Below are 26,440 nucleotides of genomic sequence, written 5' to 3'. Positions count from 1 at the left end.
TTCTGGGCCGGTTGGCAACGGCTCAGATTTGGCATTTGATAATTGATCTCGCATGTGCAAGACCAAGTTTTTTCTTTAAGTTTTTTGTTTTCTTCCGTCGCTTTTTTGGTACCATGTCATGATTGACGATAAACCCGCGATTCTTCTCATGCTAATTATCAAGATATGTACGCAGGGGTGAGGTAGTGAATAGAGGGCAGATAAATACATTGGGTAAAATAGGGGTCTTACACGGTATCATAAGTTGATCATTTTATTCCATAAACCCAACCTTCAACGTCCTCCCCTCCCCCTCTTTTCAGCCCGTCCACCAAAATCTCTACACACAGCACGACCGCTTTACCGATCATAAGTCCTAGCCTTGGGCATCTTCTTCTCCTCCATGGCCTCCACGTCCTTCTGCTTGTAAAAGTGCGGCGCCAGCTCGGCGAGCCACTTGCTCTCGATGGGCATGCAGCTGCGCATGTACTCCTTGGTCGTCTGCACGAGCTCAAAGTACACGAGCATCTTGGTCGGCGGGTCGACGCCCATGAGTACCGACGACGGGTGCACGTAGACGGTGGCGTTCTTCTTGACGGTGCGGTAGCTGTCGCCGCTGCGCTGCAGGCGCGCCGCGTTGGGGAAGAAGCCGGCTGTCAGCGCGCGCTTGATGGGCGGCAGGTTGGACGCGCCGCAGCTCGAGGGCGAGACCTCGACGCGCTCGCAGAGCTTGGCCAGCTGGTCGCGCACGTCGCGCGCACGCGTCAGGGAGCGCTGCTGCAGGAAATTCTCGCGCGACCAGATGGGCGAGAAGTCGCTGTCGACCCACTGGTTCCAAATGTTGAGCAGCGTCAGGTGGTCGCCGCCCTCCTTGACGGTGAAGCGGGCGCGCGCTGAGTCGGCGTGGATCTTCTTGTCCTTGGGGCGGAAGAAGAGGGCCGAGGCCTCGCTGAGCATGGAGACGACGGAGAGCACCTCCTCGACGCAGCCCTCTTTGTCGGCAGCGAGGACGGCCTTGGCAAGCATCGGGTCAGTGGGGAACTCGGCCATCTGGCGGCCCATCTTGGTGAGCTCGCCCTTGTGGTTGAGAGCCTGGAGGGCAAAGAGCTGGTTGAGGGCGCCGATGAGGGCCTCGGTCGGCGGCGGGTCCATGAACTCAAAGTCGAGGAGCTCATTGATGCCCAGCGACTTGAGCTGGAGGACGACGCCGTTGAGATTCGTGCGCTGAATTTCCGGCATGGGCGACTCGTCCATCTCGTTCATGTAGGCGAACTTTGTGTAGAGGCGGAAGCACTTTCCGGGTCCGACACGACCTGCACGGCCACTCCTCTGGTTCGCGGACGCCCTTGAGCAGGGTGTCACGACGAGGTTTGACATGCCGGTGGCGGGGTTGTAGACGTTCTCCTTGACGAAGCCGGGGTCGATGACATAGACGATACCGTCAATCGTCAAACTGGTCTCAGCGATGTTGGTAGCCAGAACGACCTTGCGAGCACCTTCTGGGGTCGGTTCGAAGATCTTTGCCTGCAGCTCCGATGGCAAGTTGGCGTAAATTGGACAGACAACGAGTTCCTTGACACGACTTCCCAGCTTTTTCGCCGTATCGACTATTTGTTGTTCGGCTGCGTCAATCTCGTCTTGACCCGTGAGGAAGACGAGGATATCGCCCTTGCCCTGCGTTGTGTGGATTTGGAAAACCGTGGTAATGGCGGCTGCCAGGTAGTTGGCCTCTGGCGCCGGCGTATAATAAATGTCAACTGGGTATCTTCGTCCGGGGATGTTGTAAATAGGGGCATCGTCGAAATAAGCGGCGAACTTTTCCGCGTTCATCGTCGCTGATGAAATCAAGAGTTTCAAGTCTGGCCGTTCCCTTGCCAAATCCTTGACCAGAGCCAGCAAAATATCGGTGTGGACAGTTCTCTCGTGAGCTTCATCAATCATGATGGCCGAGTACCCGGAAAGATCAGGTTCAGTCATGAACTCTCTCAGCAACATGCCGTCCGTCATGTATTTCAGAATCGTCTTGTCGCTCGTGTTGTCCTCGAAACGAATCGAGTATCCGACCTCCTGTCCGACCTTGACGCCAACCTCGTCTGCCACACGCGCAGCGACACTCATCGCAGCAACACGACGCGGTTGCGTACATCCAACCTTCATTCCATTCTTGGTGAACCCAGCTTCGTGCAGGTATTGCGGTAACTGTGTCGTCTTTCCGGAACCTGTTTCTCCAACAATGACCAGAATCTGATACTTTTCCATCGCCGCGAGAAAGTCATCTCGATATGCGTAAATGGGCAGGCTCTTCCTCGTCTCCTGGATTGTGAGCTGCTTCTTCTCTGCTGCCTCGATCTGCGCCGCCAGGAATTGCTGCTCCTTGGTCAGTTTGCCCTCCCCTGGCATACTTGATCCCAAGTTCCATTTAATGTACTGCTCCTCATCCATGACGTAGGAGTAATCGTCGTTTTCTCTCTCCGACCTCTGGATCTGCGCCTTGGCCTTGGTAGCCTGCTCCCTTTCCCACTCTTCATGCTCCGTGACGAACTTTTCTTGCCCGTACTCATCCTTCTCCACGTATCTCTTGTACATCGCATCTTCTTTCCTCTTCTTGTCGATTTTGCCCTTCTCCGTAATGTAGTCCTCTGGTATGTAGTATCCATCTTTGTGGTCATCAATCTTGAGGCGTTCCTCCGCTAGCCGTAGAATCTCGCGGTTCTTGGTGAATTCGGCCTTCTCCCGCTCCGATAGCCTTACGCCGCTCCTCAACTCTTCCGTCTCCTCGGCGACCTGTTTGCGCAGCAGGGCAAGCTTCTCAGCCTCTCGTTTCCCGAGGTACATCTGTCGACTCTTCATGCGGAGATCCTCCATGTTCGCCTTGCAATCCACCTCTGGCCGTCGGCTCTCAGCCGTCTTTGACTTTTTGTCGTCCTTTTCCCGTAACCGCTTCGCAAACGCCTCGCGCTCCTCAATGTCGCGCTGACGCTCCAGTTCTTCCTTGGCGCCATCCGACAGGTCCGCGTCGCGGTCGCGATCATCGTGGCTAAGCTTTACCCGCTTCGACGCAGACTCTTTGAACTCGGGTTCGTCGTTGCCGTCCGCTTCTTCGGGTTCCGACGGTGGCTCCTCGTCCGCCCACCTGTCGTCGTCGTCTGCGTCTCGTTTGCGGTACTGTTTTGAGGGTCGGGCCGGCGATCTGGAGCGTGATCGTCTTCTCGAGGGTCTATCGCTACGGTCGCGATCCCTATGTCTTTCGCTCGAACGGTCGCGATGGCGCGATTTGTGCTTCTTCTTGTCCTTGACCACCTTGGCGGGACCGACCTCGTCGTCCTCCATCGGGAGGAAGGCGTACTTTTTTGATGCCATGGTCGTATGTATCAATCCAAACGTATGAGGTGTAGACTTCCACGAGGTTTCCGGGGGTTTTCGGCTTGGCAGTCCGGGAAGAAGTTGTTCAACAAGAAGCCTGGAGTAGGCCTGACGACGTCAAGTCATGAAGGTTGAGGCCTCAAGCAGTTGACGTGCCTGGGGTGTCTCTGCGCATTCGTCTGAACTTCAGAAGGCCCCACACAATTTAGCAACGAGAGTGGGGCATAAGCTGCAAAGAAGCCAGCGCCCAATGAACATGTCCGGATAACATGTCTTATCGGACCTGCGTAGCTCCCTTCTTAACACGTTGGAACTTTACAATTTGGGACAGCTGGTTTGCGCGCTTCCTTTGGATCGATAACCTATTATCTCCATACCCTACCTCACTTCTCTCTTTTTCTCTCCTTTCTTTCGCAACTCGATTTCTTTTCCGACAAGTCCTTGTTTCTTTGCATTCCTCTAAGGCGTAAGAAATCCAACAGGTCCACGAGTCAACGAGCATTTTCTCTTGCGCCCGGTTCATCGAAAGGAAAGTACTCTATCTCGAAGTACACCACAGGGGGCCCACGATGTACTTCCGAGGGGCAGCACTCGTGCTGCTGCTCCTATGCCTCGTCCAGCTGGCCCTCAGCGCCGAGGACTACTACAACCTCCTAGGCATCAGCAAGAAGGCCTCAGATCGTGAGATCAAATCTGCTTATCGCAAGCTGAGCAAGAAATACCACCCCGACAAGAACCCGTATGCATATCCCCATTCCTCCTTGCTCCTACTCATTGCATAAAGCTAATCGGTGATTCCTATGACAACAGAGGCGACGATAGCGCAAAGGACAAGTTCGTCGAAGTCTCCGAGGCCTACGAAGCCCTCATCGACCCCGAAACCCGCAAAATCTACGACCAATACGGCCACGAGGGCCTCAAACAGCAGCAGCAAAACGGCGGCGGCCACCGCCACGACCCGTTTGACGTCTTCTCCCGCTTCTTCGGCGGCGGCGGCCACTTTGGCGGCCACGGCCAGCGCCGCGGCCAAGACGTAAACGTCCGCATCGGCATCTCCCTCCGCGACTTCTACAACGGCATCAACACCGAGTTTCAGTGGGACAAGCAGCACATTTGCGAAGACTGCGACGGCACCGGCTCCGCGGACGGCAAAGTAGACACCTGCGGCGTCTGCGGCGGCCGCGGCGTGCGCATCGTCAAGCACCAGCTCGCCCCCGGCATGTTCCAGCAGGTCCAGATGCAGTGCGACGCCTGCGGCGGACGGGGCCAGGAGATCAAGCACAAGTGCCACACCTGCGGCGGCGCGCGCGTCGTGCGCAAGCCCACGACCGTCCAGCTCACCGTCGCCCGCGGCGCGGGGCGCGACAGCCAGATCGTCTACGAGAACGAGGCGGACGCGAGCCCGGACTACGTCGCCGGCAACCTCGTCGTCACGCTCTCCGAGAAGGAGCCCGAGATCGGGCAGGACAACCCGGACCGCGTCGACGGCACCTTTTTCCGCCGCAAGGACAACGACCTCTACTGGACCGAGGTGCTCTCGCTGCGCGAGGCGTGGATGGGCGACTGGACGCGCAACGTGACGCACCTCGACGGCCACGTCGTGCGGCTCTCGCGCGACCGGGGCGGCGTCGTGCAGCCGGGCCACGTCGAGACGGTCAAGGGCGAGGGCATGCCGATTTTCCACGAGGACGGCGACAGCGTGTACCACAAGACGGAGTTTGGCAACCTGTACGTCGACTACGTTGTCGTGCTGCCCGATCAGATGGAGAGCGGCATGGAAAAGGAGTTTTGGAGCGTCTTCCAAAAGTGGCGGGGCAAGGTCGGCGTCGACTTGCATAAGGATAGCGGACGGCCAGAGAAGCCTCCGGTGCACGACGAATTATGATGAAAGAAAAACAAGGAGAGAGAAGATGATGCCCCGTAGATGAACTGTGTGATACTAGAAATAGAAAGGCCCAATCAAAGTACATAATACGTGCTCTTTTGTCTGAAATTTTATACCTCTAAATGCGTTCTCGGTCAACCAAGCGCAATCATTAAACTCTGCTCATGTATTGATATCTACCAAAAGTGTCTCAAACCAGCGTCATAAATTCGTTATCTGTAACATCATGTCGTGTCTAGGTCCTAAGAATGTAGAATGTAAAAGCGCCGAGTCATGGCGTCGCAAGATTCATATAAGAGATCCAAAGAAATGGTCATAAATCGTCATCTGCTCTTCCTCCGCCTCCTTCGTCGGTCGTCATAATCATCGTCGTCACTGTTCTCTATCCTACGCGAGTCGCCGCCATGTTGCACTTCCTGAACCGCTCCCACCACATCCTTCAGCAGACTCTTCCAGCTGCTTTGCCCGCTGATCATGCCTTCAATGTCGCTCGCAATCTTCTGCACAACATCGCCATCTGTACCACCCACAGCCCATGCCCCGCTTGAATGCAATCCTTTGCCGTTTCGTGGCCGGCTTTCGAACGCCCCTTGTCTCCATCGCATGGCCCCCGAAGTGCCACCACCACCAACGGGTCGTCCCTGAGTATCGAAGCGGTCGGGCAGGACCTCAACCTCGTCTTCCGATTCTGGTGGTGTTTCGATTTCCCTCTTGCGGCGACGGGAGACCGATTTACTACTAGGTGGATCCGAGGAGGAACGTCTACGGTTGAGGACAGGCCGCAGTGTCGCCAGTTGCTCTTCGCTGAGGGCCGGTACTTCTTCCTCTTTCCTAGCCTCTTCCTCGGCCTGCTGCTCATGGGCTGAGCGGTGCAGCCGCAAGGTTTGGGATGATTGGGGTGACAGAGTAAAGGCAACAGACTTGGAGGAAGAATGTTGTGCCGTATGAGGACGCTTTGCGGATAAAGCGCTCGACACCGATGAAGACGCAGGAGATAAGGACCGAGACCGAGATCGCGGTTGGGACTGGGAACGAGACCTAGACAGTGACTCGGGGAGAAACTTTTTGACACGCTCTCGCCACTTTAAACCATCTGCGTTGAAGGTCAGCTTCCGATGTAGACACGAACGAAGAAATATCACAAAAGAAACAACGATTAGATCAACCCACCCTCACGACCCAGACCGGCTGGCTGGACAGCTTGTGGTGAGGAGCTACGAGATATGTCTTCACTCACATGGTCAGGACCAAATCTCGTTCCTGGCGGGCCACCGCCTGGAGGTGGATGACCACCAGCAGGCGGAGGGGGAGGATAGCCGCCGGCCCCGCCTGTGGCCATCGGTGGAGATGGCCCCATTGGCGGTGGTCCCGGAGGGTACACCGAGTCCGAGGACGGGTACGGCGGATACTGATCTCTTAGGTTGGCCGTGGAGATGTTGGGATGCTGGGTGAAGCCCGCGGCAGCTGCTGGTGGTGGCGGGTAGAATGAGCCGCCAGAGGCGTGTGGAGGTGAGGGAGGACGGCTGTAGTTGTCGTAGTACCCGTCATCCCGAGCATCCTCTTCATATCCTGTGATGGTTGTCAGTTCAACTGGGTTACTAGCGTGTGCTCGATTTGGGACTCCTTACTCCTGCGGTCTCTCTCTCTTTCCCTGTTCCTCATCCTGTCGTCTGTGCTGCGTTCCCTGCTGTAGGCGCGTTCTCTTGAGTAAGTCCTTTCGCGTGTGACGGATCTGTCTCTAGAGCGGGATCGGGCGCTTCTCTCCCTCGACCGTCTGTCTTCTCGCCTCTCCTCTCGTCTTTCCTCCTCCTCTTTCTCCTTCTTCTTTTGATACTGCTTCAGTCCAATCGCAGCGGCTCCCGTTCCAACTGCAGCCGCCGCCATGTCTCTCAATCGGCTCTTGCTCCTCTTCTTCGCCGGCTCGTGGCCGTCGTAATCATCGCCAGACATACGCCGGTGTCGACGGTGTCGCCTCTCGTTCGCTGCAGACTCATACCCGTCGTCCGGCGGGTAAGGCGGGTCGGTCGGCAGCGGTTCTGTTCCGTACTCAACTAAGCCTAGCTCAGGATCAGCGCTGCGCGGCTCGGAATATAGAGAGCGGGCCTGGGACCTGCTGCGCGACCGACGACGTTCACGCCGTTCCCGCCGGACTTCCTCCTCGTAGTCCTGCTCTTCCAGTTCTCGATCTACCTCGCGGTCCTTCTTCTCTTTGCGGTTCTTATAGATCTTGCTAGCAACTCCGCCTGCCAGACCAGCGGCGGCAATCTCTGCTCCAGTCCTGATGCGAGACTTAGACCGCGACCTACTCCTAGATTTGGACTTGGACTTGTTGCGGAAGTGCTGGACCAAACCCGCGGCGGCAGCCGTTGCAGCGGCAGCCTTAGCCACGGAGCGACTGCGGCTCTTCCGGCTCTTGCGGCTGCGGCTACGAGATCTAGATACAGAGTAGCTTGAAACAGAGTAGCCTCTGCCGCGGCTTCGACCACGATGCATTTCTTCCTTTTCGATCTTTCCACTCTGGTAATACTTTGCGGCGCCTGCAACAGCGAGCGCGGCGGCAGCAATTCCCAGACCGGTCTTGATGCGGGAGCTGCGACTGCGAGATCTCGAGCGAGACCCGTAGTGATGATCGTCGTGATAGGTGTCTTCATACGCGCTACGAGCCCGTCGAATGATTTCAGTGCCTAGGCCACCGATAGCAGCACCAGCAAGGACTTTGCTTCCACGGTTGGCACCAAGCTCACCGCGGCTGTCTCTTCGACTCGCAGCGAGAGCAGCGATACCGGCGCCAGCGAGGGCTCCCTCTGCAAGATGGCGTTTGTGATGATGGTCTGAGCTGGAGCTTCGGTTTCGGCGAATGACAGTCCGCTTCATGTAGTAATCCTCGTCGTCACTGATGTATTCGCCGCGACCACGGCCTCGTCGGTCGTAGTGGTACTCACGCTCATCTCGGCGATACGGGCCAAGCTCCTTTGTCTCACGGCGGTAGTAGTACTCATCTTCGCGGGGATCGCGACGGACAACCTCGCGAGGGGACTCGCGCTCTCTCAGGACGACGATGCCGGGTTCCTGACGGGGTACGATGATGGGCGCGGGTGGTGCAGCTTCCTGAACAATAATCTTCTGGGGCTCCGGGGCTTGCTGACGAATGATGACGGGTTGGGGGATAGGTGGGGGGCTGACGGGAGAGTAGAACTCGGTCTCCTTGCGGTATCTCTCGACCTCTGCCCCGCCATGATCGTCCCGGTATTCCTCAACGCGCTTCTCGACTGTGACGTCTCCATCCTCACGGCGTTCGACACGCTTGTCGACTCTGACTTCTGTCTCGGGTGAATGATGATGGTGGTGGTGGCGATGAGACTTGTTAGAGCGGCGGTCCCAGTCAACGCGCTCGCGCTCGACTTCGATAACACTTCGATTATCGGCGACGCTGCGAACATCGTCGAAGCGGCCGGCATCGAAGCGGGGTGCGCGCTCACGTTCACGTTCGTACTCTTTTTCGTAGACGACGCTGCGGGTGTCACCTCTGTAGGGGTCAATAACTTCGCGCTCACGCTCGGTTACCGTGCGCTCAACAACCTGACTCCGGGAGTCAAAGGCGGAGCGCGGGCGGTCGGGAGCATAGCCATACTCGCCGGAGGTGCGCAGCGGGTAGCCCGAGTATCGTGACCGGCGGTCGTCCTCTTCGACTTCGACACGCTCAGTGCGCTCGACCCTCTCGACTCGGTTTGGCGCTACTTTGTAACGGCGAACTGTGGAGGTCTTGTATCGGTCTTCATCAGATGAGTAGTCAGTCGGGTCCCGGTAAACCCGAGTGGTTTCTCTATAAACTCCAGCCATCGCTAAATGCGATGGGGGCGTCGAAGGGCAACGCTGTTTTCGGGAAGCGGCAGAGAAATGTCAAAACGGGCGACAACGGTTCGGCTGGATGGTGTAGATTGGCAGGCGGGGGGTTGAACAAAGGATGTGCGATGATGACGGAGGGGAGCCCACGGATTAAATGGTGCGCATGTGTAGTCAGGTAGTGACTAGTTCGGTTTACGGGTGTACGTGGTAGATTGGTTTTATTTAGGAGGCTGGTGGGACTGTGATCGCCTTTGGTTGGGTGAGAGGATGGGAATCTGTCTATTGAACACACCAATAGACGAATGTCCAGTCGATTCCAGCCCAGCCAACGTAATAAGGGTGGGTGATGTGAGAGGGAAGTGCCCGGGAGAAGGACAGAGAAAGGTGAGTGAGTGGAGAGAGCGTTCGGAGCGAGAGAAGACGGGAGAGAGGGGGGAAAGAATGGAGGGGAGGTGGAGGGACGGCAAGGGACCGTGGAAGCGAAGAGATGGAGGGGCAGCCTGTCGACCCGTCCGTCACCCGTGGGCCGTCCAGTTGGTGTTGGGCTGAGATGGGAAAGTGCAATGCTGCGTAGCGGGCAGGATCACACAGCGCTGTTGCCAAAGCAGAAACAGCAAAATCAGGGCAGGGCGACAGGTGGGCAGGTAATAATGTCCATGCCTCCCAATCTTACCTTACCTTCCTACACATCCTAGTCTACGGAGTACCTCTCTTCTACTATACCATGGCAGCCCGCTTCTTCGGACCTCGATGATCATTCTGAGGCATCCCCCTGAGGCTTTCCCTTCCATCCCGACCAGGGCGCCAAACATTGAGGGATGGGACGGGATCAGCCAGACCTCGTTTCTGGGCCCGGTCTTGTCAGTGCCCGCCGCCCAGGCCACGACTTGCGAAGACTCTAGGCGGCCCGGCCAAGGTCAGCGGACGGAAAGGAACTGCTATTGCAGTACTAATGTGCAGCGAGCCACGGATTGTCGAAGGGTGTCCCATGTCACCATCACATTCTGACCCTCGACCGCCCACGCTACTTACTACTATGTATATCCATCCAGTCTCCAGAGCGTTTGGACTCGACCAGGGCACAAAGGATGGGAGGCAAGTACCTAAGGTACATCTAACCCCAATGAAGTGCCTTTTTCTAATTTTTTGATAGTACCTATCCATTTCCAGGCAGCCTACCTTACCTATACATCTCGACAGTCTGCGACTCGGAACTACGATATGCTCGCTCCAGGCCTACCTACTATCGAAAGCTTGCCGAGGGGCTAGCGATGTCTATCAACGCTCTTACGTCATTTACACTGGCCACTGCGACCCGGAAGCTAACCCCACGAAAAAAAAAAAAAAAAAAAAGCATCAGGAACTCGTCAGTCGCCAGTCTACTAACTACGAGCGAGACACGGAGCGACAAGTTCTTCCAACATCAGTGAGAACATCGCTCCTCCTCAACAAAAACATAAGAGTACCAAGAAATCTAGGGATCACGGCGCAAGGCAGCCTTGTGACCAGGCAGATTTGGTGCGGCACGCCATCCGAAGCTAGGAGGGTGGGTGGCTCAGTACAATGACAGGCCGTGACATCCCCGGGCGGCCTTGTCATCCGCCCCTCATCCTTGTCACCCGAGACAGCTGGTCAGCTTTCAAGAAGACAAAGATACCCCGCGGACACATTTCAAGAGGAGGACAGTTCAGGAGAAGGTGAAGAGGTGCGAGAAAGCGCGCGCAGCCCCTGAGGCGGTTTGAGCCGGGTTTGCGCAGCAGGCGCGGAAACGGACAAACGAGTCATCACGCAACCATCCACGCGGAGGCTAGGTATGTGTTAAGGTATTGTTTAACCCTCGGGAGAGGCCAAGCTAGCATTCTTGACATTCTTGACAGATCAGACGGCGTCCGTGGCGCAAGACTTCAAAGATGCATCGCGTCCATCACTCACCGTTTGAACCCTGGAAGCTTCTGCCCCGCATCATCGCAGCCTGGTGTCGTCATGGCACAGGTAGGCAATTACAGTTGCGCCCAATCCCATCGTTCCCCTGCACTATGTGCTGCTAGGCCATATTCTGGAGGCTGGAGTCTCTCGGGAAGCGCGAAGAAACACTCCCAGCGAGAAATGCCCCCACATTGGCCCTGGTCTGGCCTCGTGGTCGATCGAGACGAGGTTGCCCAAGACACTTTCTAGTCGCTACCTTACAAGTCACCAGAGAGCCCAAAACTCCATCGCCAACTCTGTCATCATTTGATTAATTGTTTCGCGGGAGAAAGAAATCGGCGTGTTGGGATGGGCCCTGCTTATCTGCCACGACATGGCGCCCACTGCCAAGTTCCAACTTTCTTTGACTCTGCGAACACTGCTGGGACTCTGGAAGGGAAACCGATTAGTTTCCCCCGGATCTGCTTCCAGGGAATGCTGCCTTAATTTGCTGCATTAAGAGTGTTCTTCCAAGGCCAGTGTGCCATCGGGAAACCTCATCGACATTGGTCCCTTCCAACCAGGCTAAACCGGCACTCGACCATGACCTGCAGGAAAACCCCCCTCCTCTCAGTGGCTCATCTGCACCGCCCACGCGTGCGGCAACGAACTGCTCGCTCGCCGTCTTTGTCCCTATGAAGTACGGAGTTTCCAGAGATCCCGAGGCCTCCCAAGCCTCCCAAGGCCCGGAGGATGGAGCTTGCTGGAGGCGCAGAGCCGCGCGAGTGCCCGCCTGCCCGCGTCCTGTCGCGGCTTGTCGTCGTAGCAGGTTCACCATTGGCCCGGAGGCATTCCATCAGAGATGGGGCTCCACGGCCTGCATCGCCGCGCCTCCCGGGGATCACCGACGTCCCGGGCAGCAGTTGACTGGAACTCTGCCAAGCACGATTCACGTATTCAAGGTTAATGGGGCCTTTTGCTACGAGCATCGAACTAGGTCACAACGCGTGGAACAGAATCGATTTGATGAAAAAGATGTATTGGCATGATAATCAACTATAACCATGGTATCAAAAAATCCAGCCAATCCAACACTCAGGGCCTCAACTGGAAATGTAGATTGCAGGCAAACCTGACCGTCTTGTTAGCCGACTGTATACGTCCAGGACTGAGCAAACAAAAAGGTAACAAGTAATGTCGTTTCAGAATTTTCAGTGTGAATAAAAATCATTTAATAAGATATCAAATACAAATGGAGATTAATCCAAATCATCTTTAAGACGATGGGGAACAGTGTGCATGAAGAAAAAAACATTACATACCTTCAGTGGTGCTAGAGGATCAGACGGCGCCTACAGATTGTTTTCAACCTTTAAAGCCACAAGTAGCCAGACTAAGACTTTCGTGTTGGTTCGTTGGATAATTCCTCTGCTCGCGCGTCTGATCCTCCAGAGGTGTCGGCATATGTTGGTTTTCTTGGTGTTGGACGAGAGGGAAGCTATCTTGAAAAATTCTGCGGCGGCTGCGATTTTATTTATCAGGTGACGTGGGTCAGTGTTATGTAAGCGAGATTTCCGACAGTCTGGCGCACGTTCCACTTTTTCTGGCTCTGAGGCTCTCAGGACTAAACGCTGAGCCAGCTTTCAATACCATGGCAATTTTCATCAAATCCGAAAGTTCCGTCTAGAAGCCATCGGCCTTGAGTTGTCTAGTCAGCTGGTGTCTGAAATCATACTTTCAAGAGCCTAGTTTTTTTTTAGTTTTTTTTTTTTTTTTTTCTTAGAAAAATAAATTAATAAACTCCCTAGCTTGGGTCGCTTTCCAACATGTCTAACTAATGTGAGGCATATGTCAAGCCTCGGTGGGGCTGATGGGACGAGCATCTCAACCACACGGACTTCGTGGGCAGGTTTTGAGGATGTTTATCCGCGGTGAGAAAACCTGGGAAATTCATCAACGGATATTCCGCTGAAAAAGTCTCAGCTGTTGTGGTCAGAACCAGCACGGGTCTGGCTTTGATGTGGCAAAATGGCTCTGCGTGGATATTTATTCGAGAAGTATCTTCCCGCGGTGCTACGAGAGAAGTTCCTCGGACCCTGATTGTAAGCTAACGTTGTATACTGCATGGTTCGTACTTCATGACGAATACCCGAGCTGTTGCAGTACTGAGATTTCTCTGGCCTGTCAACAAACGCAACTTCTTCACTTCCCTACGTGTTGGTCCCGGAGTATGGAATCTCATGGTGGGAGGACCAACCTTCTCTGGGGGCAAAGGGCCTCTTCGGAAGGCTGTGATAGACCATGTGCCTCTTTCCGTGGTTCTTTCTTGGATTTAGGGTTACGACTGCTCCAAGAGGCTGCTATCATCCAGGGGTGGTGAACTGTTTGGGTTCCCAGTGCCGTCTGTTGGTAAGTGTCGCGAAGTTTCATGCACAGTCCTTGAGGTGAGGAGACTTTTGCCAGATGCTGTGTTTGGTATGGATCATTTAACAAGCCATGTGAAGCCTGCCTGTTTCATTTGGCCTGATAGCCGTGATGACTTACCAAGGCAGTCCGTTAGGGCCAAAGACAGCTTTTGGATCAATGTCTCTATAGGTGGCTGTAGCTCTTACCTAGGTAGGTAGCTTAGAAACCTCCGAGAGACCAGTCAGAGATGTTGCCCTGATGGACGTCTCTGATCGTTCGGGGCCGGCTACGGCTCTTCGTCAGTGGAGACAGTCGGCTTTTTCTTAGTACCGTTGAATGGCATTAGGCATGTAAATGGAACCAAGAGCTCATGAAGAATGTCAAGCTCCATACATGATTGCGTGCTTTGCGTGTCAATGGTGCAATACATTCATCCACTACCGACTCCAGGGTAGGAATCTCGTTGACGTTGGTCGATCCGATCCGGCACCCGGTAGCCCCCCACTGACAGGATCCGCGCGACGGACATTATCCGGACCTTGCACGCCGGTTCTCCATCGGCGGGGAGTCATGAAACTGCAGAAATTTCTCCATGGCGAATTCACGCTTGCCGTCATCCCAACATACCCTGGCACTGCAGACTGGACTTAGCAATTGAAGTACACTTGGGGTTGCAAGAAAGGTCACGGCGGGTTTGCTGCTTTCTGAACTTTCTCTCATTGCTCTTTGCTTGAGATTTCCCGATCCTGCCAGCGACCGATCCCCCCCACAGTCAATCACATTGTTTCATGTTCCTGGAAGCATTCCATCCAATCCCGGCTACTCTCCAAATCAAGTAAAGCAGCATTTCCAACAAACCTTCCCAACAGAGTTCCATTCAAGTCAACCAACCGGCACACACCATGAGCAGCCCGCGCTCCCGGCCCCGCTTCTCAGACGATGAAGTCGGCAGAGCACGAGCCAACCCTCCGAACCCGGCATCACCGCCGCCCCCGTACTACTCCGACCCGGACTCAGAAACCACCACCGCCACCGTGGCCACGCCTCGCGAAGACCAACCGCTCCTCCGCGACCCAGCCGCCGCCATCGAGGCCGGCGAGTCATGGAAGCCGCCACGAGGGTTCCTCTGGATCGAGCTGGCTATTATGGCCAACGTCTTCCTCTACGGGTTTGATGGGACCATCACGGCGGCGACGTACGCCGTCATCAGCTCCGAGTTTGACGCCGCGAACACGGCGAGCTGGCTGACGACGTCGTACCTCGTCACCAGCACCGCGTTCCAGCCGCTGTACGGGCGGTTTTCTGACATTTTCGGGCGGAGGGTGTGTTTCTTTGTTAGTAGTATCTCGTTCGGGCTTGGCTGTCTTGGTTGCGGGCTGGCGGGCGACGTGGTGCTTCTCAACTGCATGCGCGCTCTGACTGGGTTTGGAGGCGGTGGTCTTATGACGATGGGTGAGTTTACCAGTCCACTTGCTCTCAAATCTGCCCCCAAAAAAATGCTGCGTCGAAGGGGGACTAATATTGAGAAAATAGCCACGATTGTCAACTCGGACATGATTCCCTTCCGCGAGAGAGGCATGTACCAGGCCCTCCAGAACGGCATGTTCGGCTTCGGCGCCGTGGCTGGTGCTTCGTTTGGTGGCTCCATTGCCGACCACATCGGCTGGCGCTGGTGCTTCTTGCTGCAGGTGCCTGTCTCCATCATGGCACTTACTCTAGGGGCCCTGGTGATCAAGAACCCCGAGGGCGGGTTCGATATTGACACCAACGACTGGAGGGCCATATGGTCAAGGGTGGACGTTTCTGGAGCACTGCTTCTGGTTGTAGCCATCTCCGTGCAGCTCGTCGGCCTGAGCTTGGGCGGCAACGAGCTTCCGTGGGGTAGTCCCATCGTCATCGGCACGCTCGTGGGTAGTGTGCTTTTATTGGCGTTGTTTGTGCTCGTCGAGGCGCGGACAAAGGCCATTCCCGTCATTCCACTGAGGATGCTCCGGGGAAAGTTGCCCATTTTTACGCAGATTTCCAATGTTTGCGCGGGACTCGCGGCGTATGCGGTACGTAGACCTCACATGGACTAGCCATACACTGCTCGAAACGTTGGCTTTATGATTGCTAATATGACTGTGACTATAGTACCTTTTCATGCTTCCGCTCTTCTTCCAGGTAGTGTTGCTTGACTCGGCGACTAAAGCTGGCGCGAGACTGGCGATCCCATCACTTGCCACGCCTCTCGGGGGTCTATTTGCGGGCATTGTCATGTCTCGCTGGGGCAAGCTCATCTGGCTCGTCCGAGCTGGCGCATTCCTGATGCTGTTCGGCAATTCACTCGTCACTGCCCTCCAATTTCAGGACTCGCAGTGGAAGTATCTCGTTTACATCTTTCCAGCGAATTTGGGTCAGGGTATCATCTACCCCGCGATTCTCTTCACGACGCTGGCCTCGTTTGACCACGCCGGTGAGTATCTTCTTGAATTAATCAGTCAATTGTAGCATGAGTCCAACCCAAACTGAACTGACACCGCCTCAATTAACATAGATCACGCAGTTTCAGCTTCTACGGTGTATCTCGTTCGCTCTTTGGGCACAGTCTGGGGCGTGGCGATAACTTCTGCCATCGTGCAGACAACGCTCAGTGTGCGACTACCCGAAGTCCTCGGCGACATCCCCGATAAGTCGAGAGTATGTTTCCTTCCTGTCACTACTAGTATGGTCTTTATGAGTGGAAATGACCCCGTTACTGACAAAAGCTCTTCTCAACTCAGCTCATCGACGAGATTCGGCATTCCGTGACAGCCCTCAAGACCCTACCTGCAGAGGTGCGCTTACCCGCTCGCCATGTCTACTATGAGGGCATCCGGTATGCCTTCGCCGCCTCTACCACGTTTGCCGGAATCGCTCTCATCGCTGCACTTTTCGCAAGCCCGCGCGGTCTGCGTAGCACTCACAAGTAGACCATTGCCGGGCTGAAGGGGCTGACTGCAGCTTCAAGCTCTGTTATACTGTGTAGTGGGACTATGTCAGCAGACCTCTGGGTAAAGAGTATCGAAGCGCGAACACAATTATCAATATGTATTAGCTCTTCGCAAAATACCCAGTTCAAGAAGTCAAAGCATGCCATGAGGGACACTCAGACCGGTATCGACTGAGAAGATATCTGATTTATGGCAACTCAGAGACCCTCTAGTTCTAGCTTACGCAGATAACTTTGTGTGGCACCCAACATTTCTGATTCAATGAAAAGATTATGCCAGCTTCAATCTCTTGGAGGGGAGGCAGTGGGGTGGATCTGCTTGTATCTCTTTAAAGGCGCCTTTCGACAACTGTACATGCTGCTTTCTGGCTTATCATTGGCATCATAGAAACCTCCGGCGCAAGGTCTTTTTTATCGCCAGGCTGGCATATCAATTCAATTTGATTCGTTCGAGCTTGGCTATTGGTGCTACTAGAATACTTTCTTACTTGCCCCCGTATTCGCGCTTATCTACTTACTCCCCGTAGGATCTATGCCCTGGTCTCGTTCAATGTTGCACACAATATGCGCCACTTCCTTTCCCGTTCTACTTTTATCAACCTGCCTTGACTCCTTTTCAGGCTCCGCCACACAACCACACTTGGAACCCAAAGGGTCGCTTGCATACAAAAGAACCCCACGTGAATTGCAACCGATAGACGCCCAACTGCCAGCCTGATCGACTTTTTGACTTGGGAAGGGCTATCGAGACGAATACAACCACTGCAAACTCTCAGTCGGCATGGCATGGCCATCTCCATCCTTCCTCGATGGGTATGACCGGCACGACAGTCTCATTTGCAGTGAAACTTCAACACAGCATCCATAAAAGTGAACAGTGACAAATTGAAATGGTGTAGCCACTCAAGACCATGTCTTGTGTGCTGCCAACTGCGGTGGCCCGTTGGTGAAGCGAGACTGTATCAAAGCCGGGCGCTGAAGTAAATCAATTTTCAAGTCGCACCTGCAAAGCATGTCCCTACTTGATGCTGATCTGGACCGCAGCAAGGCACTGCAAAACCCAAAGAAGGAGGGAGGACTGCACGTCTTCCTGATAGTCCGCCCCCCCCCCCCCTTCAAATGTAATACTCTGTCACAGCCTGATGTCGAAGATCGAGGAAGAGCGCATAAGGAGCGACCCAAACCCATAAGTACCAGGCTCCCACGCTCATTACCGTCTCACTCCCTTACCTCGAGTTTCGGCATTGTGCTCGAGGATCCTGGACACCGGCAAAATGAACATCTTTTCGTTCCTTTTCGTGCTTAGCTTGGCACGGAATGCTTTCGCCGCCGATGGTACCAACACGAAGTTCACATACCCCGTGAAACCGGCCGGTCTTGAAGGCCCCACGTTCGAATCAGGCCAGAATGTCGTCTTCAACTGGACGACAGATGCTGACAAGCTTAACTTGCTTCTGTGGACAAACAAGAACACCCGATCAATCACGTTAGGAAGTTAGTTCTGTCCGAATTAGTATCGCTTGGCTTTGGGCATTGAAGACTAACTACGTTATATCGTTAGAGGGCATCTTGTCCAAGTCCTTCACTTGGACAGTAGACTTTTATGCCTTTTCGAAGACCGATCCACCGAGCGACACTTTCTATTTTCTCGGGCTCTTCGTTGATGGCGCGACGGGCTCTTCAGATCAATCTACAAAATTCTTCATCGCACTACCCGACGGAAGTGAATCCGAGTCCACTTCAACTACAACAATCATCACTCCTTCGCCGACGAGTGATTCGGCAACCACAACTTCATTAGAAAGCTCTTCAGCAACGGCAGCAAGTGTTACTGCGACGTCCGGCTCCGGCACCGAAGGTCTCGGCGCAGGTGCCATAGCCGGTATCGTTATCGGAGCTGTTCTGGGAGTAGGCCTATCCGTTTGTGCAGGAATTCTGCTGGCGAGGAGGAGATACCGGGCGAAAAGCGCCCTTGATGATCAAGGAGCTGACCAGGGAGAAATCTACGTTTCTCCAAAGGTCACTATGGACGCCAAATACCATTCGCCTCCTGTGCAAGAGGCACCCGGAGACGAAAATGTTACTCGGTCACCGCCACCAGTCGAGCTTGGATAGGTCTCACGCGAAAACCAGAAATCTTATGGTCGGGTTCGCCGTATAACCTTGGGCATGGCATTCCCTGCGCCATCGACATTGTGAATTGCTGAAGGACTCAGTAGTTATGAACTGGATTTGCTTTTGCGTACTTGATCATGGCGCATCGCAAAAGACGTCTGAATAATTGAGATATGACAAGATGTAGACGAACGCCTCCATTTTTGGCAAATATTCAATTTCCTTCCTCGATGATCAGTAGAATGTGATGTCAGATTGGAACTCCCTTAGAAAGAAGTTCGGGATGCTGAAGATCTGAGATGGGGTTATTCGCTCGATTTCGTTGCCTGATGAACCCAGCTACTGGCGCTGCCCCAAGTTCAAATCGACTCAGCAAGGAGTCCGATTGTCAACCTTAAGGTCCCTCGCTGCGACCGAGTCGCTCTGTTTCCACTCGGTGACTTCTGAAGTTTGCGACGCGAAGTGTAATAGCGGGCGGCATCGCATAATTGTGAGCAACCCGGTCGGCCGATCGGCCGATGAGACTGGCTGCGCGATCTACCTGCTGGAAGCCGACAGACCCGGTTGCAAAACATCCAGATTGCGCATTTCAAGACACAAATATCACAATTTTTGAGCTTCTTATGATAAGAAGGCTTATCAAAATCCCTCACCGGATGACTCAAGTTTAACATTGTAGTTCAAGTGAAGAGCGATGACGGATACATGTCAAAGTGGCCGAAGTGCCAAGCTTAAAAGACCGGCGATGCTAACAGTTCATCTCCTTCTCATTCTCGAACAGATTAGTTTCAAAGAAAAGATCTGATCCGACAACTACTTTTGTTCCTTTACGAACTGGGAATTGCGCTTTTGAAATGTCCGCAAAAAAGATTCTCGTCCTTGGAAGCGGCCTGGTGGCCAAGCCATGTATCGAATATCTACTTCGCAGTGAGAAGAACAAGTTGACAATAGGTATCCCATTTCACTTCCTTTGGAGACAACCATCAGGTGTAACTCATACTTTTTGTAATAGCTTGTCGAACCCTTTCGACAGCCGAAAGTTTGGTTTCAAATCACCCCCGAGCCAGCGCTATTTCTCTGGATGTGGCATCTCCAGACCTCGATAGCCTTGTGGCATCTCATGACCTGGTAATCTCGCTTGTCCCATTCATTCATCACCAGACCGTTGTCGAAGCAGGCATACGCGGCAAAACTCATGTCGTGACTACAAGCTACGTGTCTCCGGCGATGAGGGAACTGGAATCTGAAGTTAAGGCTGCCGGGATCACTGTTTTGAATGAAGTTGGCCTCGATCCTGGTAGGACATGATTCTTCACAGCACTAAAGATCATTAAGCTCATGCATGAACCCCTAGGAATCGACCACCTCTACGCTATTCGTATCATTGATGAAGTCCATGGCAAGGGAGGAAAAGTACAAGCAACCCGACTACATGTTCACTCACTACCCTTTTTCACTTAGCTAACGAATGCAAACGGCAGATCAAGGAATTCCATTCGTACGCCGGTGGCCTCCCAGCCCCAGAGTGCTCCGACAACCCCCTGCGCTTCAAGTTCTCCTGGTCTCCCCGAGGCTCGCTACTTGCCCAGCTCAATCCGGCATCCTACCTCCAGAATGGTCAGGTCGTTGAGGTTTCCCGCGAGGATCTCATGAAGCAGGCCAAGCCGTACCATGTGATGGACGGGTACTCGTTTCTCGCATATCCTAATCGGGACTCCGTCCCTTTTCGGGAGTTTTATAGAATTCCTGAAGCGGAGACGATTGTGCGCGGGTCGCTGCGGTATGAAGGGAACCCGACTTTCGTGGCGGCGTTGACGAAGCTCGGATTGCTGGACACGCAGCCACTGACATGGCTGGAGAAGGATACTGATGGTTTGATGTTGCGGGAGGTTTTCGGACGGGCTGTTGGTGCTGCCGGGACTGATGAAGAGTAAGTCATTCAAGCAAACATGCTACTAGTTCAGGCTGAAATACTGATGTATCAAAAAGGACACTTACCACCCGCATTGATGAGATTTGCGAAATTCCGGACATCACTGAGAGCAACAGAATCATTGACGGCCTGCGATGGATCGGACTCTTTTCCGACAAGCCGGCAACCCTCCGCGGCAATCTCCTAGACACACTGTGTGCGGAACTCGAAAGGCTCATGAGCTATCAGCCCGATGAGAGAGATCTGGTCATGCTCCAGCACAGATTCATTGTTGAGTGGAAGGATGGTAGTAGAGTAAGCATGCACGCCGCAACTCCCCCCCCCCCTCTCTCCAATCAAGTCAAAATCTGACGGTGACCCGCGTGAATAGGAGACAATCACATCGACACTGGAGCTCTTCGGAGAACCTGGTGGGCATTCAGCCATGGCCAGGACCGTAGGTGTTACCTGCGGTATTGCTACCCAGCTATTACTGGACGGGGAACCTGCTTTGAATGTGCCGGGGGTGTTGGCACCCTACACTTCAGAGATCTGTGACCCCATTCGCAAGTTACTCGAGAAGGAGGGGATTAGCATGGTAGAAAAGACACTCTGATGAGTACGGACGGGAGAACCCCCTTCACGATCGAGATAGCTCCGTAAGACTGGCATCACGCACCATATTGTGGTCAATAAAGGCTCGATCTTTCTTTCGCTTTATCTTGTGTTAGCTTTCGCCAAATCCAAACATCTTGACACTGTTTCTCCAGGCCGCATCAGCAACTTCATCCACACTCAACCCCTTGAGCCCCGCCACGACAAAAGCCACCCTGTCCATGGTACAACTCTCATTTCTCCCCTTCACCATGAGACCCAACTCGAACTTGTCCTTCTTCTTGCTCTGCGGCAAAGCCGACGCGTTACCAAGATACCTCTTCGCCACCTCCGAGCCCGCCGGTATCTCACCCCACGGTGCATCCGTCTCGATTTGTAAGCGCTCCAACGGAATATCGCGCACCATCTCTAAGCTTTCCCTGTCCTGGAAGCTGAAGCCGTTGACACTGACGTCGAAGCCGAGCTCCACCAGGGTTCTCATCTGAGCCGAGGCGCCCACAAAGGAGTGTACCAGCCCGCGGCGGGGGAGGTTAGGGAGGTATAGCTTGATGATCTCCACGAAGTCATCGTACGCAGCGCGACAATGGAGAAACAGGGGCAAATCCAGCTTTTCCTCGACAAAAAGGTCCAACTGCCGCTTAAAAGTACGAATCTGCGCCTCCTTGGACGCGTGGTTCAGGCGGTCATAGTCCAGCCCCAACTCGCCAAACGCAGCCAACGGCGATGGATTGCCTTCCGATGTGGAGCTCAACGTTTCGCGGACGACCTCCGCTAATTTTTTGAAATGACCTTCCTCGCCGCCATCTTCTTCAGCATCGGGCTCTGCGGCGTGATACGGATGGATGCCAATCGTCACGAAACACGTCCCCGCTGGCCGCGATCTGGCAATGGAGAGATTCTTGGCTGCGTCGCTGAGGAACATGCCCGTGAGCATCACCTTGTCGACGCCTGCGGCCGAGGCGCGGTCGAGGACGGCGTCAAAGTCTGGTTGGTGGTATTGTTTTCCCCTGTAGAAGCCGGCGAAATCTTTTGCTGTTGCTGTCACTGCGACCTAGTGTTGGTGTGTGAGATTTAACTTGAAGTCATGATGTAGGCAGATAACAATCGCATGTAGTTTCGTGATGGGGGCTTTGGGGCTCGTGAACTTACATCTGCGAATCGAAGTTTGGTCTTGGGTTTGGGGGGTGCGTTTGCCGGGAAGCCGGCAAGCAGGTCCGACGTCATGACTATGAGTGTTATGACTTATTGGAAAATTACAGGTTGAATTGTGATTTATCCTGACTATATCAGAGGCTTCGACTGAGCGTTAAGCGATCCCATTGATATGTTTTGCTAGCTAGGAGGTGTTTCTCTTAGTCCCTCCTGGGATTCCCCCGTGTTCCCCCCGCTTCGGTGGGAGATAGGCTAGTGGACCCGATGGCTTGGCGGGGCCGGTCTCGGCCGGACCGGCTTTCGGCTCTGGGACCTGCAACGAATTACCTCCAGATGATGAGTATAAGCATTTTCCTAACTTATGATTTATTGGACTAGTCTTTGTTCCACATGTCTCTTTCGCATCTTATCTTGATCCTGCTTTGGTTTTTGGCGTGCAAGTTTCTCGTATCGTTTTGGAGTGATTCGCACAAGAAAAGCATGATTGTTGCAGCAGTTGAGACACTGTATATGTATTTCATAACAAACTTTGATAGATTCTAATGAGACGATCAAGAGACTGTGGCTAGATTGAGGAGTAAGATAAGGTATTGAGCTCATGGAGCCTATTCCTCCTGCGTACGTTGTTGCAACTTCATAGTGGCGCAACGCTTCAAGATGTCAAAACCCAAGTAGTAGATAGTCCATCTCGCGTAGGACATCTCGCGTAGGACGGCACTTGAACATGGCATTAAATAGAACATCCTGTCATACAATGTATACATAGATCCCGCTTCAAGCCAATTCCTTCTCAAGCGCATCAGCCATCTCCCCCAACGTATCAAACTTCCAATCAAACACCTCGCGATCCCTATTCCCCATCACCGCCCCAGGCCTCACAATCCAAGACGACTTGATACCGGCCTCCTTGGCCGGATGGTGATCATGGAACTGACTCTGCGCCGTCTGCAGCACCTGCTCCTTCTCAACCCCAAACCTCTCCTTCACCTCGCGCAGCATATACGTAAAGTTGCGCTGGTCGGGCTTATACGAACCGACATCCTGCGCCGTGACAACAAGATCAAACGGCACGCCCGCCAGCGGCCCCGCGTTGCTGAGCGCAAACGAGTCCCGGTCGACGTTGGAGAGGACGACGAGCTTGTAGTACTTGCCCAGCCGGCGGAGGGCGTCGACCGTGTCCGGGAACGCGGGCCAGGAGCCGACGGAGTCGCCAAATGCCTTTGAGGCTTCGGCGGACGGGGGCGGGGATGCGAGGCCGAGCTTAGCAGCGATTTGGGGGTGGATCGTGGTGAGGAGCTGGGCGTAGGGGAGGTCTGGGGTTCGGGCCTGTTGCGCGGCTTCGCATTCGTGGTAGGTGTCCAGGAGGTGCTTGCGGGTGAAGTCGGTGCGGTTGTTCGCGTCTAGGAGGGGTTGAAGAGCTGTTAGGGCGCCTGTTTCCCAGTCGATCAATGTGCCATAGACGTCAAAGGTTAGGACGCGGAAGTCTTTGAGGCTGGTCATGGTGGAATGGATTTTGGTATTATTGTTATTGTTGATAGGATTCAATCTTTTGGGCGTACTTGTGCGGGGTCAAACCTGATCGGCGGTGTTTAATTGATAGACTGCTGAACCCCAAAGTGCAACTCTCTTTTTATATTTACCAACTTTCGCCGGATTCCACAGACCGGCTCTATCTGCACTTTGAAAAAATAACATTTACTGGCCAGTCTTCTGCTATGGGCATGAAGCTATCGACACGCAAGTAGCCTCCACCTCGCAAGGGCGCGCGATGTCATCATGTCAGTCGGAAAGTGAAGGCGAGGACACGGCCCACCGCTCCGTCCGGATCGCAGTCCGGCCCGATTGGACAATGGCGTTGGGTGGAGTCGCGGCACCGGCCCGGTGACCGGATGTGACCGGCACCGCTTCAGCCTACCGCCGCGTAAGACGGCTGGACTTAGACCTGGAGAACCGAGTTCTTCGATTGCACTGACTTGCGTGCTGCTGGTTCAGGAGTGACGAAATTACTGATCAAGCCTTTGCCCACGAGGAGATCAAATACGTCTAAAAGCCATGTAAGAGCTGGTCAAATTACGACTGAGCTAACAAGCAACCCTACGTTGCGGAATGCCCTGTCACTGGTAGTTTCGATCGGGTAATTTGTTTGGTATCAGTATCGCAATGCGGTTTCTGCCTGCAATCCTTGAGTTCGGCTTATGCCGGGGGATGAATATCAAGATATGTGCTACGTTCAAGGTTCTTGCGACTTTATTGTACAGCAATTTTACACGGCGACTGACAACCAGCGACAGTGTTACTTCCTTACATCTAAACGTCGTGATTGAATGTAGCACTCCCTCAAGCGCAGAAGCTCTGGTTAGCACCTCAGCCTCCAGATACCAGCGAGGTCGCAGGTTGCGCCGGGACGTTTTCCCTCCATGTCCAGACACTCCTAGAGTTCGGAAACGAGATGTGTTTTTGCGTGTATGTGGAAAAATGGGACGTCGTCAAAAGATTGAGGAACCAATGAGGATTGGTACCATTGCATCCCGCAAACTAGTTGTTTCAATGAGGTGCACCACTTTGCTTGCACTGAAAGATCACACAGACCAACAATCGAAGAAGGACAAGCCCTTGTAAGTTGGACCCTGCGGCTCAACCAACCCACGGACATTGGGTCAATCTTGACGTCGCGCGAGCAAAAGTAAGGCTCATCGAGCCCAAGCTCTCAGGTCATGTGTAACACTGTCTAACCAAAGCTGCATAGATACTATGAGCAGTCAGAAATGCTTCAGAGCACTGCTCAACCTTGGCTGACAGTCAACTGCAGCCTCGATGCCTCCAAACACTGGTGCCTGTTTGGCGAGCACATCCAATTGTCCTGTCTGCGCGACGAGCCTCAACTTGAAGAACGCCTTGGGAATATGTCAAGAAGGGTCGCATCAACCTATTTGGGTACTGCAGAGTGGATCTCCCAGCATGTCCTTGGCACGACGTCGCATTGTTCGGTGTGCAATGCTATGCTGCCCGCATTATCGTATGATGGAGAAGAGCCAACACCAGCTCCTCGCCTTGTCGCCAGGCTCGGGCATGTTGATCTAGAGAGTCGTCTGGCACTACGGCTGATGGCCAACCCCTCTTCGTAGGATTCAGAGATCGACCATCCTGGGCAGGGAGACGACTTATAACGATCTTCGGGCTTATGCCATGCCCGGCCGGAAAGCCTCGTATTCGGCTGTCAAGTACTGGAAGGGCTCTCTAGTTCCCCGTTGACGCATTTTTTATACCGATAATGCTGGATAGTGTTACGATCGGTACGGTCGGAAGCTGTGTGATTCGATTGGAAAATCATCGTGCACACAGCTTTACAGCAACTTGAAGGCTGTATTGTCGAAATGATGACTTGTTTATGATTACTGTTCACCGGCAGTTTCAGCGCCGACGAATCTGGTGTTGACGGCGACGATCGCAGCAGCCTTGTGTTCCAAAAATCCGGGACCAACAGAAAAGGGAAGGGTCCAGGGTTCATCTGGATCGTTGAAGAACTCGAGATCCTAGATATATAAGAAACCCTGGTCAGCAATGACTGGCAGACACTCGCCATCCCCGCATGCTCGCCTCGAAGTCGCGAGCGGCGATCGACATGATCTGCACCGCTTGGCTGCTAGAAATCACCGACGCCTTACCTTACCCACCAGGGTTCATCCATGGAGGAAGCTGAATTTGCCAGGAAGCCACGAGGGTAGGTCCCATTCCAGCATGTCCGGAAACGAAGATGGCGATGAGATGGACCTGCAGAAACTGCAGCCTAGTCCCGTCACTGGATCTCGCAGCGAATTGATCCATAGTCGAGAAGTGACTGGCGAATGATGGCCAACAGAAACTCCATTCGAAAAAGGGCGTGCAGTAGAGAGAGAATCAAAAGACTCGATTAAGGTCGTTCCGACGCATATAGCGACTTCCGACGGTGATTCGTGGTTGCAGGTGGCGGGATTATTGCGGACGTGTGAGGCGAACCGTCATGGGGTTGCCGCCGTCCGCCTCACTTTGCCTATCTCCTGCAGGCTCACCACCCCCAACCTGTAAGGTGGAACACACCCAGATGGATGGGTTCCCACCCTGGTGAGAACCGACATTGCAAAGGCCGTATGTGGCGTCTGTCCTTGCATGCAGGCCTTGTAGAGGCAGGTTCTGACGACTGAGAAGCCGGAGCGGTGAGGATACCGACAAGAGCTGTGCCGAAAAGGCAAGACAAAGTGCTCCTTTTGTCTTGCTTGGTGCAATAACATGCCTGGGGAACTCGTAATATCGA

General features: G+C 53.9%; 9 protein-coding genes across 9 annotated transcripts; 5 read left to right on the top strand and 4 right to left on the bottom strand.

The window, feature by feature from the left end:
* Window positions 1-339: 339 nt before the first annotated feature.
* CCOS01_05710 (helicase associated domain-containing protein) lies at window positions 340-3,339 on the bottom strand (the record flags this gene model as incomplete). Its single annotated transcript, XM_060453887.1, has 1 exon — window positions 340-3,339. One exon carries the CDS (start codon window positions 3,337-3,339, stop codon window positions 340-342), a length of 3,000 nt encoding a protein of 999 aa, XP_060315659.1.
* A 572-nt stretch (window positions 3,340-3,911) lies between these two features.
* On the top strand, window positions 3,912-5,227 carry CCOS01_05709 (DnaJ domain-containing protein; the record flags this gene model as incomplete). The annotated part of the gene is made up of 2 exons (XM_060453886.1): window positions 3,912-4,081; window positions 4,153-5,227. The coding sequence occupies 2 exons, from the start codon at window positions 3,912-3,914 to the stop codon at window positions 5,225-5,227; spliced, it is 1,245 nt and encodes a 414-aa protein (XP_060315658.1).
* A 323-nt stretch (window positions 5,228-5,550) lies between these two features.
* Window positions 5,551-9,067, bottom strand: CCOS01_05708 (uncharacterized protein; the record flags this gene model as incomplete). Its single annotated transcript, XM_060453885.1, has 3 exons — window positions 5,551-6,320; window positions 6,398-6,796; window positions 6,856-9,067. The coding sequence occupies 3 exons, from the start codon at window positions 9,065-9,067 to the stop codon at window positions 5,551-5,553; spliced, it is 3,381 nt and encodes a 1,126-aa protein (XP_060315657.1).
* Window positions 9,068-9,823: 756 nt separating this feature from the next.
* On the top strand, window positions 9,824-12,027 carry CCOS01_05707 (uncharacterized protein; the record flags this gene model as incomplete). The annotated part of the gene is made up of 5 exons (XM_060453884.1): window positions 9,824-9,989; window positions 10,126-10,181; window positions 10,702-10,778; window positions 10,951-11,065; window positions 11,563-12,027. The coding sequence occupies 5 exons, from the start codon at window positions 9,824-9,826 to the stop codon at window positions 12,025-12,027; spliced, it is 879 nt and encodes a 292-aa protein (XP_060315656.1).
* Window positions 12,028-14,286: 2,259 nt separating this feature from the next.
* CCOS01_05706 (major facilitator superfamily transporter) lies at window positions 14,287-16,335 on the top strand (the record flags this gene model as incomplete). The annotated part of the gene is made up of 5 exons (XM_060453883.1): window positions 14,287-14,836; window positions 14,918-15,438; window positions 15,518-15,839; window positions 15,921-16,063; window positions 16,147-16,335. The coding sequence occupies 5 exons, from the start codon at window positions 14,287-14,289 to the stop codon at window positions 16,333-16,335; spliced, it is 1,725 nt and encodes a 574-aa protein (XP_060315655.1).
* Window positions 16,336-17,629: 1,294 nt separating this feature from the next.
* CCOS01_05705 (uncharacterized protein) lies at window positions 17,630-18,470 on the top strand (the record flags this gene model as incomplete). Its single annotated transcript, XM_060453882.1, has 2 exons — window positions 17,630-17,849; window positions 17,917-18,470. 2 exons carry the CDS (start codon window positions 17,630-17,632, stop codon window positions 18,468-18,470), a joined length of 774 nt encoding a protein of 257 aa, XP_060315654.1.
* An 854-nt stretch (window positions 18,471-19,324) lies between these two features.
* Window positions 19,325-20,998, top strand: CCOS01_05704 (saccharopine dehydrogenase; the record flags this gene model as incomplete). Its single annotated transcript, XM_060453881.1, has 6 exons — window positions 19,325-19,459; window positions 19,632-19,767; window positions 19,825-19,883; window positions 19,952-20,400; window positions 20,460-20,697; window positions 20,774-20,998. The coding sequence occupies 6 exons, from the start codon at window positions 19,325-19,327 to the stop codon at window positions 20,996-20,998; spliced, it is 1,242 nt and encodes a 413-aa protein (XP_060315653.1).
* A 111-nt stretch (window positions 20,999-21,109) lies between these two features.
* Window positions 21,110-22,221, bottom strand: CCOS01_05703 (TatD family hydrolase; the record flags this gene model as incomplete). Its single annotated transcript, XM_060453880.1, has 2 exons — window positions 21,110-22,048; window positions 22,147-22,221. 2 exons carry the CDS (start codon window positions 22,219-22,221, stop codon window positions 21,110-21,112), a joined length of 1,014 nt encoding a protein of 337 aa, XP_060315652.1.
* Window positions 22,222-22,923: 702 nt separating this feature from the next.
* CCOS01_05702 (haloacid dehalogenase) lies at window positions 22,924-23,649 on the bottom strand (the record flags this gene model as incomplete). Its single annotated transcript, XM_060453879.1, has 1 exon — window positions 22,924-23,649. One exon carries the CDS (start codon window positions 23,647-23,649, stop codon window positions 22,924-22,926), a length of 726 nt encoding a protein of 241 aa, XP_060315651.1.
* Window positions 23,650-26,440: the final 2,791 nt, after the last annotated feature.

This window comes from Colletotrichum costaricense (genome assembly GCF_030867565.1).
Source record: "Colletotrichum costaricense strain IMI 309622 chromosome Unknown Scaffold_5.1, whole genome shotgun sequence".
In the NCBI taxonomy this organism is placed as follows: Eukaryota; Fungi; Ascomycota; class Sordariomycetes; order Glomerellales; family Glomerellaceae; genus Colletotrichum; species Colletotrichum costaricense.
Note: the sequence above shows the minus strand (reverse complement) of the source record. Positions and strands in the feature narration are given on the sequence as shown.